The sequence below is a fragment of the Lepidochelys kempii genome, chromosome 5 (assembly GCF_965140285.1).
Source record: "Lepidochelys kempii isolate rLepKem1 chromosome 5, rLepKem1.hap1, whole genome shotgun sequence".
NCBI lineage: Eukaryota > Metazoa > Chordata > Testudines > Cheloniidae > Lepidochelys > Lepidochelys kempii.
In genome coordinates this window covers 87,570,686-87,583,421 of record NC_136384.1, presented here as the reverse complement: position 1 = coordinate 87,583,421, position 12,736 = coordinate 87,570,686, and the positions used below count along the sequence as shown (strand labels likewise).

The following is a 12,736-nucleotide window of genomic DNA, read 5'->3' as shown; positions in this document are numbered from 1 at the left end:
AAGATGAAAGAAAAACAATTATTATTTTACAATGATTTTACAATATAGAATGTATAAATAATTGCAGCCCTAGCCCACGCAAAGCATTACAAATTTCCTCAGGTATCATGCTACTGTTTACTCTCTGTACAACTTAAAGAGGAATGTGTTTGCCATGGGAAATGGGTCAGTGCACCATAGACATGCTATACTGGGTTGACAATGCACAGCACTTTTATAAATAACCACACTTCACCAGTATGTTATATGCACTTCTACTTTTTTTTACTGCTTTAAGAAAAAGAGAAAGAATCAGTATACTGTCCTAAGTTTTAAACTCTTTTATACAAATGTTTAAAAATATTTTCCTCACTTTATTTTAAAAATTGTTTTATTAACAGAGTGAGGCAAAAGAGTACACATTGGGATAAGAGGGTCAAGGAAGGGACAGCACAATGGTGTACAATGTATCAGTGCACTTTGGTGCCACCATTTTGTTGTACCCCTAAGAAGGCAGAAAACAGTGGATAATACTGTTTCATTGACTCTGAACCTGTATATACCAGACTCCATCTATGAATATATGATCAATCTTTCTATGGCTGAAAATGGGCATTTATTCCTTCTGAGAGATGCAATTACTGTATGCTACAAATGTGTAGATGTGCATTCAACAACCCCCACCTGTTTTTTTTTTCTTCACAGAGTAAAATGCCATAAAAGTTCTTAACCATAGTGTCAGGTTTCAGAGTAGCAGCCATGTTAGTCTGTATCCACAAAAAGAAAAGGAGTACTTGTGGCACCTTAGAGACTAATCAAGTTCCGATGAAGTGAGCTGTAGCTCACAAAAGCTTATGCTCAAATAAATTTGTTAGTCTCTAAGGTGCCACAAGTATGCCTTTTCTTTAAACATAGTGTGTAATTCACACAGGGATTTTTTTCATATTTAATTATTTTGCAAAATGGGTCTTTACTGAGCTATGGCCTTCCTGTTGCCTTTTTTTTTAAACACCCATAAATGAATCATGAAAGAATACAATCATTCTCTTGACATAAAGTGAAAGAAGAAACTTTTCTTTCCATTTTGACACTCAAAAAACAAAGTTAACACAAACAAATGGAGGAAGAAACAACAGGTCACTGGAATGTTAAATTTGTATATTTCCAACTTGTCCTGGTGTGGATACACTTTGGGTTCCTATTATGATCTGATAAGTATGTGGGAAGTGCCCATATAGCATAGTCTCTCTTTTAGAATTCAATCACATATTTCTTTGTGGCGGCAGCATCCAACACATTATGATCCCCAATATCACAAAAAGTTTAGTCCTGTTCCATATGATCACTGCTGCACCCTTGACTGGTAAAGGTATAGGTAGCTTAAATGAGGTTCTTACATCAAGTGTTTATTTGGAATAACAATTGCACATAATGAACAGAGGAGAGTGGGACATTCATACCAGTGTTATGGAGAAGGGAAAATATTGGCAGAATAATTAGTGATAGAATGATTTGATCCAAAGCCCAGTGAAGGCAATGGAAAGATGCCCATTGAATTCAATACATTTTGGCTCAGGTCTTTAAAGAGGGACAATGTGCTTCCCTCTTTAGAGAACAGGGGCAGGGGAAGAAGAGGGAGAGTATAAACCAGACTCGATGCAATTGCAATAAAACAATGTTTTATGATTATGACCCAGGAAATGTAGGAAAACCTCAGCACTGAATAAAGAAGAGGGACAGAAGGAGACTGTGTGCCCCAGCCTAAAGGATGTGCAATTGAAAAGGCTCCCAGTGTCAACAAGAAGGGGAGAAATTTACTCCTAGACATGAAGAGGAGCTGTAAAGAAGACAGTAGAAAAGGGACTGTGAGACTCCAGATATAAAAGTCAATAACTGAGGAAGGAAAACAAACCTAAAGGAACATATTTTCAAAGAGACCCCAACACAACCTTTAAATTTACACCCATAATTTCTGTAAAGCACTTTTACACATGCACATTTTTGGCCAACTGCCTCAGACTATTGTGCTCAGATAATGTATTTGGACATCTAGGATGGGATTTTCAAAAGTGTTCAGAGTTGACATAACTCTACTCCCATTGACTCAGTGGGTACTACTATTGGCTTCAATGAAAGCAGAGTTAGGCCAGAACTGAGTAATTTCTAAAATCCCATCCCTATCTTTTCAGACAGAAATGATATCTGCATTTTTAAACTCTGGTTTTAGACACACACCACTTAGTAACTCCAGAAAAGCTCATGTCCCAGAATGGCTCAGACTTAGAGGCCAGACTTTTGAAATTTTGGCCTAATGATTCTATATGTTTGGCTTAAAAGGGAAGTTATTATATTTTACTATAATATTTCACTGAGGTTTTATTAGGTATTATTATGGAGTGCAGTGCAAGAGAATCAGAGCATCAGGAAGTGTGCTATTTTTAAAATGTCTTTTCTTGCCAGGATCAAAAAGAGAAACTGATTTCCTTTGTTTTATACAAATTAACCTCGGGGATTGGTATATATGATATATAACCTCATATATCTGCTGCTTTCAGAGAGCATACCTTTTGTAGTGAAGGGAGACAATTACATTTAGGCTGCATTGATAAATTTCCAGTTTCCAAAATGTACCAGCCCGGGTACTCTACTTGTCCACCTTCTGCTGTTATTATTAATGATACTCAATAAGCGAATGATATTTTACTCATCTTTACAAATAAGCAGCTTGCCTTGTACAGTGATAATTTAATACTCAGAGGGTGTTGGGTTGTGCAAATAATGTGGTAACTTGCTGCAATCCACTGCCAAACACGTGATGGAAGAGCTTGTATAATTTACTGGCACACTTTGTGCACACTTCAGCCTGCACCCTGATAGAACTGCAAACTTCAAAATTAAATTCAGTCGCTAAAGATTGCCAATGTGTCCAATTGAATAAAAGGGCCAAAGGGTTGAAATTATCCCACTCTCCACAGCCAGGTTAGAATTTGATTGGTTAATGACAGCATTGGTCATTTCACATGGAAAAATAAGTAAGGGTTTTGTTTTGTTTTGGGTAGCTTGATGGCTCACGAGTAGAAGTTGACACTGGCCAACAGCGGTTGAAAAGGGATTTCAATAACAGGAAGTCACTGTGGATCACTATAAAGCAACATAGCAGAGTTTCTCAAGTAAACATTACAGTCCAACTTTGACCTTGAACAAAATGCCTGAATCACAGATTTTAAAGAGAAGGATGGGGGCAATAGCTTAAGAATTCTCCCACTTAAAAACCATATTCAGCATTCACGTTAAAATTCAGTTGTAGAAGGTCACATCAGAACAGTCGGCAACTACCAACAATGAAATTGGTTACAATATCTAATTCACTGTTACATAAAATGCATTTACGGTATAATAGCTAAGGAATGCATGTAATTTAAAGAGGCCTCCTATAGCAATCACTGAGACTGAACATATGCAGTATAATAGGTCTCAAATCCATTGCATTTACTTTGAGTGCAAGAGCTTTTTTTGTCCATTGAGAGCCCCTGGCTTAGCAAGAAAGTCACATTATTATATTAAATTAAATCATAAATGCCAATCAGAAGAAGTATTCCTTTTGATTTTCGTTGACTGTATTTTGCATGCTGAGCTCACATTTCAGGGCAGTCTCGGCACTGTCCTCATTTTGTGATCCTTTTGCCTCATTTTTTTTATATACACTTTTTTTTTTATAAATGCGTACAGCTATGGCAGCGATGCAAAGCAGGATGAATATCACAACTGCTATCACACCTAGGGAGGAGAGAGGAGGAGAGAAAACTGATCAGATATACTAGACAAATAATAAGTGAGATTCATAGCCCAGGTTCAAGCAGCGTGTGCTGTAGAGCCGATGTGGTGGGACCGCAGGAGGGGAAATGGAAGTATAACAACAATCCCCCTGAAACTCCCAATGAAACTAGAACTTCCGAGCAAACTGGTGTAGCCCACAAATGAACAGGCCTGGCCATAAAATACAAGGAGTGAGGAGCATTCAGAAGAAGTGCTGGTTCAATACCTCCCCTGGACATCCTTTTATGGAGTCTAGCCAGAGATTAAAGCTTCTCACCCCACGTCTGATGGTGCCAGGACCAATACTTGCCCGCACCTTTTAGAAGAAAATCCCCATTCATATACAGTTTCCCTTGGAAGCACAAGTTGGGATGGGCAGGTATTCACGGCCCTAACTTATGCCCCCTGCTCTGAATCAAGCCCTACATCTACACTGTATAATTACAGTCTAATGCTTGTCATAATAATCAAGACACGCTTGATTGAAAAAGAGGCTGACCACATGTTCTTTGGGGCCGGGCCCCTATGTGAAAAAAAATGTGGGATTCTTTTCCTTCCTGTACTCAGGATTGTGTCACTGTGTTTGATGGGCGAGGTGTGTGCATGCCTGGCTCCTGAATGAACAGGAACATTTGTGGCTCCCTGGATAGCACTGGCTTTGCCACTTCAGATGTTTCTGAATTAGTCTTGCCACACAATACCACCACCACACCAACCATCACAACAATAACCCCGTAGTCCAGAGCCTGCTGAATGGAGGAAAAAGAAAGGGTGAGAGAAATATCTTTGTACACTTATAATTTGGGGAAGCACTCAGATACCATGGTGATGATCTAAAGGACTCAATAGATTGGGTAGATAGGATTAAAGCTGCCACTACTGAAGATTTATAGTACAGTTCCTGTAACAGGATAGGGGCAAGAAAGAGAGAAATGCTTACAGTTCTATATCAACCACAGAGAGTAAATGAAAACAATGCATCCATTTTAAAAGAAAAGCAATGATTTGGCCATTTGTCATCATCTCATAAAAACCTATCCTCTTCAAAATGCTTCATTTTATATCAAGTTACGAGGACCTTATTGTGTGATTTTTCTCTCTATACAGAAGTCTCCCTGATGTTTTGAGGGCAGACTGACTGCATGATCCGGCCTTTATTAACATACACCAGGATGTACACTATTTTGTTTTTCTGTAACAGCACATACACAGTCTGAGGGCTTATCTATGTACAATTTTCTAAAGCAATAGAGTTAAGGTGGTACAATCCCTTATGCATTAATGCACTTATACCTGTATAAAGGTACTTTTATTAGTATTAGGGGTTTAACTGATATAATTAAAGCAGCACAAAAACTGTGTGTACACTAGAACTGTGTGAATTATTGATTTTTTGGCACTTACAAAAAACAGTTTCAAGTCAACCCCAAAACTAATTTATTTAATTTTCAGCAAATTGAAACATTGAAAAACATAATTTGTGTCGAATTAAACATATTGAAACTAAATGTTTCATTTTGATTTGTCAGTGTATTTTTCTTTTTAAATTAAATCAAAGGTAATTTCAAAACAAAAAGTTATTTTGATTGAAAAAATCACAATATTTTGTTTTGAAAATGTTTAAATGAAACATTTCAACCTTTTTTGAATTGTTTTAGTAGTTTTTTTTTAAATCAAAATAATTTGCCAAAATCAACACAAATTTGTGAGTCAACCCAAATTTGTATTTTTTCACCAAGGAAGAGTTTTGGTTGAAAAATTTCACTCACTTGTAGAGTATGCCACTCTCAATGTGTTCAATAGCAATAACCAGAGAGGTTTACATTAAAAATAGTGGGAACTTAAGTGTCTCTTGCAGTTCAAAAACAATTATGGTTTTAATACACTTAAAACATAACCCTCTAAAATTTATCTAGCACATAAATTAAGTATCTTTCCTACATGATAAGTAATTATGACAGAGATAGACACATGTGAAAACCCAGTATCAGGAACCAAGTGTGAAATCTTGACCACACTGAAGTCAATGACAAAACTCCCAAGGAGGACTTCAGTAGGTCAGGATCTCACCCCAAAAGGTTAGAATGTGTTTAGGTACTAATTTTTTGTTTGTATATTTGTTTTTCATTATGGCTGAATATATAGTAAATGTACAATGGGCTTTTAAGACTTGCAGGTGCCTAAAGCTTGCTGATGTTCTCAGCCATTGCTCAGGTAATAGTCTGAGGTGAGGTGCTTACTATACAGTTGTTTTCTATTTATGAGAATGAAAACGAGAAATAGGAGGCAAAATTGTACCAAAGTTGCAACCTAAAACTAGAAAGTTAAACGTTAAAGGTCAAACATATACTCTGGCACAAACAATCAGGGTCTTTGACCTTTGAGCGACCTAAACTGTGGAAGAAATAATTGTGTGCGCAAGAGTAGCTGTGTTTCGCCTTCCTTTATCTGCCTCACCCAGTACAGATCCCACTTCTCTTCTACTGACCAATCATATTTAGAAGGAGGATGACCCACATCATGGTCCTTGCCAGTGCATCCTTAGAGATCCTATACTTAGGGAAGTGGGTGCAAATCAAGCACCAGCCAGCTCGCATGTGAATATCCAAGACATATCACTCATCCTTGCTTTGAATCTGTGGGCTGCTGTTGATGCTTGCACTCCATGGGACTGATTTTCCATTACCTTGCACCTCATGTTGTCATTTACATCGATACACAGTGAGTTCAAAGTGGGTATGGTACCATTCTGATTTGGTAGCAACTGACATTCAGTTCATACAAATATAAACAAGATGCAAGGTAGTAGAAAATGAGGCCCAAGACTAGGAAACATCAACATCCAGTGGGTTGTACAATAGTCACTAGAGGACCCACTTTAGGCTGTATAATGGATATTACTGGAGATGATGTGTCAGATGAGAAGAACCCAATTTGATTTTCAGAAGCCAAAATGAATTTGCAGTGAATAAGAAAAAAAAATGTATTTGTAAACTGAGAACATTTGATTTGGAAATCATTGAGTGACAGACAAACAAAAAACCCTAGAATGACATATTGAATGTTACTTATCAGAGTAGAACACCTTAAGCTGTGTTAAAATTGCAGTGTTTTTAGGTTCATGAACATCTTCCTTTCTTCCCTTTCTACAACTGTAGTCTTGAGATTTCAGACTATGGTATTTTTTCCCCACCCTAACATGTTTAGTGTGTGTAACAAAGGGTTCCTGTGGAGAGCTCAGTAACTGATTTTAAAAATCAAATGGATGTTTGTTTGTGTTTAAATTTCAGGTGAGTTAACAATTACAGATCTTTCACAGCAGGTATCCTATTTCTGCTTAGGCCAAACTCCTTGCAATCTGCAATACCAGCCTTCTAGAGAAAAGTGGTATCAGGATCAGACAAACTGTAGAAAGAACAGAAGGAGCATGTCCTGATGCAAAGTCATCTTAAGTCAACAGAATACCTTTGAGCAAATGGCTTGGAGATTCTGCATATAGGACCCAATCAGAGTGGATAGATTATAGAGTGCAGACTAGATAGATTTACGTATTCACAATCCAGTTATTGTGCTGTGAAGAACTACACTATGATTATCTAAATATCTGCACTCTGATTGGCAGAATATTGGAATAGCATATAATTACTGAGAAAATTACAAAGACTAGGTAAACCAGATACCCAGAACCAATCAGAACAGAAGGAACGTCATAACTTGAAAAATACTCTGATTGGCTGAGACAATTCCATTTCATTATAATAATAATCACATATTTGTATTCACTAGAATAAAAAATTCAACTGTGCGCATAAGACTCCTCAAATGCCTAGATACCACGGTGATTGGCACCTTATAATTGTCCCCCCTCCCATTAGTTTGTCTAACAAATTAACCTAGGAAATGTGCTTGATTCAGAAGCACTTTTGTTTGGAGTGACACTTTGGTTTGACGGAGGGGCCTTTTGGTAGGGAGGGTTCTCAGTCCCTTTTTGTCTGAATCAACCTTTCCTTGCAGGGCTGAGCCCATAAGAAGCATTTTTTCCCTCAAATAAATGTTACTCAGTGACACTAAAATAACTGATATCCTCATTGACAGAGAAATTGTCTGTGGGTGGAATTCATCCATGGCACAAAGGAACAACACAAGTTTCTTAAGCACGACTTTATCGTACAACAGGGTCCTGCACGAGTTTGTACAAATATGTCTGCATACTTCTCACTTCCCACAAAAAGGGGGAATGAAGGTTGATGATGGAGTGGGCCACAGATGACCCAGGTGAGGAGGTTATGGAATTCACTTTTACATTAACCTAGTGGCCCCTTTGGCTAGACTGGTGGCCTTATAGCCTTGAATAGCAGTCATAGAGGGTCTGTGCTGCAATCTCACATTCCAGCCCTAGATTAAATGTTGGATTTCACCCCCTCAGCTCATTTGTCTTCACACCCATAGGCCATTATTTTTCAAACTTTGTGTGAGTGAAGCAAATTTTGTCCAATGAGAAGAAGACATAATAGTTTGGTACTGAATAGTCTTCCTGATTTACAAGGACATTTTGACAAATGAATGACTAAATGCCAGAATATAGGATAGTTCTAAGGCCATCTCAAATTTGTGACAAATATATGTGTAACATGCTATGTACAATATAAATCTAGTTAAGGTTGACTGTTTCAATTTAATTTAAGGGTGAAAAACATTACATGGATGTTGCAGTTATTCCCAAAACAGGCATCATCAACCTAGGAAATTCAAAGTTAAGGATTCATTTAAAAGAAATTCAAACATGTTAAGACATGGAACCCAAATAACTTTAACTCTGCTCAGAAGTGACACTGTAGAAAAAATATGGAAAAAATGTTATCTATAAAAATCGGTTTGATTTAATCTGGGACTGCAAACATTATAATGCCTTAACCATAATCCTTTGGTTTATGACTGCATGTCATTATTACAAGGCAGACTCAAGGCTGATGAGGTGACTGAACTGTGCATGTCCATGCTATATAAAGTGTTTGGTAAAATATGGAAAACACACTGTAAAAGAAAGAAATATTTTGTTTGGTTAGTTGAGGAGTGGTCCAAACCCCAGTCAAATCAATAAGTCTTTCTGTTAATCTTAAAAGTAGTTGGATCAGGTCCTAAAGCAATAAGCAGAGTATCTATTTTATTTTCTAGAATTTTTGGTTGAGAAGTCCTCAGATCTGATTACTATCCATTGAACCTGGTACCAATAATACTAACCTCAAACTTTTCTTTTCATACCTTTACCATATATAAAATTGTCCATTCATTTCAGGACACTACATATAATTTAAGGACATTTCTAATACAATTCTAATGTCATTCAGGACATTTCTTGGCTCTGCCAAACATTAGTAGCAAAAGTAAAAGCACCGTCAACCTTCTGTACTCAACACTGTTAACAGAAAACATTCCAGAATTTGCCCTAAAACTGCAGACTTTAGCATCACCATTTAAGTAGGCAACCTTTGATCAGCTGTTGTTTATTGGTTTTAAGGAAGTGATTTGTGTGGACAATACGTCATTAATCATCTGCCATATTGGGTCGAGGATGCCATCATTTCAGTTGTTCTATATGTGACTGCAGGTTCTGTAGTTATAAATCCCTTATCCTCTGTGGGAAGATTTAGTAGTTTTATTCCACTAAATTTGGAATTTGTCTGTTCAGGCTCTTAAGGCCCTTGCAAAAGAAACATTCAGAATTTAACCAGAGAAGACAAAGGATGGGTTCTCTTTTTTCTGAACAAGTCACTAATTGAAACTGAATCACTGAATGATATAGCAAAAAACCGTTTTCAGGACCAAAGAGAAGTTCCTTTATCTCTCTTCTTCCAAAGAAAAAAAAATACCATCAGAAAACTCTCACAGGATAGAGTCTCACAGGATAGCTATTTAAAGGAATGTCACTGGCATATATTTGTTACAACACCATTTGTGGAAACTGAAATTCTACTGAGAGTTTTGTGTCCCCAAACTCACATTATCAGACTTGCTTGACTTCTCTGAAGTTTATCCTTCTGAAGAGAGAAAACTGTTAGGCTTTCTAGCAGCTCAGTTGAAAAGTTCTGAGAAGTCTGCAAGAGCCAGGAACAAAACTTGGATTTGCTGACTCCAAATCCATAGTACTCAATTTCAAGGTTTTCTATTGACCATATAATGTACATCTTGAACAAAATAAAATGAGACTTACACAAGATAAGTGTCATTTTATTTCATTTTGGAGTGATTAAATTGTGTATGATTCCCTCACTGCAGAACCTTTAATAAAAACAGATTTTCTTAAAAAGAGCTTAAACAAGAACTAAACGTGATTTTCCTGAAAAAGCAGTTAGATAGATCAGCAGAAATAGTAAGGAGAAGTAAGAAAAACAATACTCTAATTAACATTAACTATATTTTTAACATCTTAATGTGGATTTTATTTTCCAGCTTTTTTGAAACACTGAAAATCAGTGCAAATGGTTCTCAGTCCATAAGCATATTGCATTCTGAATGACAAACCAAAATGAAACCTGCCTTGGGGTACAACAGGCATTCAAGCCATGCAAATTCCCCATTTTCTCAAGCATAAAGGCAAGGCAAAAGTTGTGCTATTGAGATCTATTTAACAAAGGGCTTCCTCACTTTGAACATGCTCCACTGGCAAAAGTGAATCATTGTAAAAGCCAAAAAGCCATAAAAATGCTCTTTCCTTGAAAATATGCTGTATGCCCTAAGGTATCCAAGTAGGTATCCATTCATAGATACTTTCATTAAGCAGCTTAGTAAACTGTTCTTAAAATGCTGTGCATCAATAGCGTATTCAAATATTTATATAAACTGTCACTACATAAGCTAATGTTATAAGTAGACAAGAGTTACTGATATTTTAAAACATCACTTTGACTTTTTCACTCAGCTCCTAACACTTTGTAGTAAAACGGAGCTTCTTTCACTTTGATACTGTTTTCCTTGTGCACCCAAAAGTTGCACTGACTTTACTTTAGCATTGAAAGATTCAAAGTTAATTTAAAAAATGGTTCCAGTGAAGCCTTTATATTACCTCCAATAATTGCAGAGTCACTTCGGATTGCATTAGCTAAGGGCTCTCCCTCATCTATTGGTCCAGAATGATCTGCAACAGAAAAAAAAGGAAAATGACAGAAAGTAGAATTCTCAAGATACTCATGTTTGGTTAAGGTTCACACACAGTATGGAACTGTGAAGTTAGTATGGGTCTACATGGTTCTAAAGATCAGTGTTGTCAATCACACTATGTGAAGGTGAACAGGAAAGTGAAAATATTAAGAGGAAACGACAGAGGCTAGAAAAATGGAAGAGAAGAACAAACAGAACAGAGAATGTTTTCAATCCACCCCGTCATGTACCTCCATGTAAAAAAGACAGTAATGAATGAAGTTCTGAGAACTCCTGTGTTTTAGAGGGCAAAACAAGTGATAGCCATATGCTACCTGCAAATGAATGGGTTGTTTCACTTGATGTTGAGTCAGCTCCCGTTGAAGTACCGCAGTTAGATTCAGTGAAACGTCCCTTTACAATGACGGGTGCTGAGCTGGTATGATGCAATGCAGCTTTCAAAGGAGCAAAGTGGTTGAACTGCACTGAAGATAGACATCCAATAAACCCCTGAGAGTTTGCCTTCATTGTGTCCTGATCTACATCATTACTTTCTGTCAATCAAAAGAAAAAGAACACAGTCATACTGCAAATGTACAAAATAAAGTGAAAGATGAATAATTGAATAATTAACCTGAACTCCTCTGACTACATTTATGCTACAGCAACATATGTAGATTTGCTGAATTCCTTTCTTGTCTGTCTTTAATGAAAAGACAGCCAGATATATTCAACTTTTTTTAAAAATGGATGACAGTTGCTAGTCTGCCGAGGGACATGCAGTTAACTCACTATAATAAGTTGCAAAGCAAAAAGACTCAAATGCAACTAAAATATTTAAATTAAAATGTATCTCTCTTTCATTCTGCAAAGAAATAAAGTACATTCATGAAAAATACATATTATACTAGGCTCTTACTCATAAATATGTACATTATTGGATCATATTATTTCTACAGATTCACTACGCCTTTCCATCATCAGCATATCTGTCAAACAAAAAAAAAAGCAGACCTCAGATACTGGGAACTCATACAGATGTCTTGCTTGTGAAATGTTAAAAATGAATACTGGTCCAATCCAGTGTCCCTGTTAAACATGATACCTTTCCTACTTCACTAAAGGGAAAAAAACTACTAACTATCTCTTGGGTTACCTTCATAAAAAGTATGTGTCCTTTCAAAGCCCTTTGTCTACTCACCACCCAGCATTCCACTCTGGAATGTGGACAGAACTCATTTGTGCTGGCAAATTTAATTTAAAAAACAAATTCTGGGTAACACATAATATTAATTGTCCCAAAGATATGCTTACAGAAAATAAGTCTCTGAGCTCCGTCCAAGTTAAATCATGCAGTCACAGCCTCTGCATTACCAAATATTACAAAGTTGATCGAATGTATGCTCAGTCTAAGCATAGAAATTAGCTCATAACCTTTACAATGTAGGAAGTTGTTACCATTATTTCAGCAAATACCTGTACATTAGTTTGTCGCTATGTATTGATGAATGGGATGACCAACTCAGTCTTAACATGTGAAATGAAAACCGGGATAGGATGTGGCAAAGTATAAAACTTAACACCTTCATCAGACACTTACTGCTTAATTTGAAACAACATTTTAAATAAACTTTACTGGGACCTCAGCAAGACACTGCTTGCTCATTTCAAATGACAGATTCTATAAAAAATGTGATAAAATTAGCCAGCTCCATTACGGAGACTCATCTAAAGAACATGGTGGTTAAATGGCCAGTAGCTGGTCTACACTCGTGTTCCCACCATTACTAACATTGGAGCTGCA

General features: G+C 36.8%; 1 protein-coding gene across 5 annotated transcripts in view; it reads right to left on the bottom strand.

Annotated features, from left to right (window-relative positions):
- Positions 1–242: 242 nt before the first annotated feature.
- The window catches only part of CNTNAP4 (contactin associated protein family member 4), a 310,922-nt gene continuing 298,428 nt past the window's right edge, over positions 243–12,736 (bottom strand). For all 5 annotated transcript variants that reach the window (XM_073344938.2, XM_073344935.2, XM_078852861.1 and 2 more), the window contains 3 exons: positions 11,268–11,486; positions 10,859–10,930; positions 243–3,756 (listed from right to left, as the gene is read on the bottom strand). In XM_073344938.2, the coding sequence (XP_073201039.1) occupies positions 3,563–3,756; positions 10,859–10,930; positions 11,268–11,486 (485 nt within the window). In that variant the 3' untranslated portion in view covers positions 243–3,562. The remainder of the gene's footprint in view (positions 3,757–10,858; positions 10,931–11,267; positions 11,487–12,736) is intronic.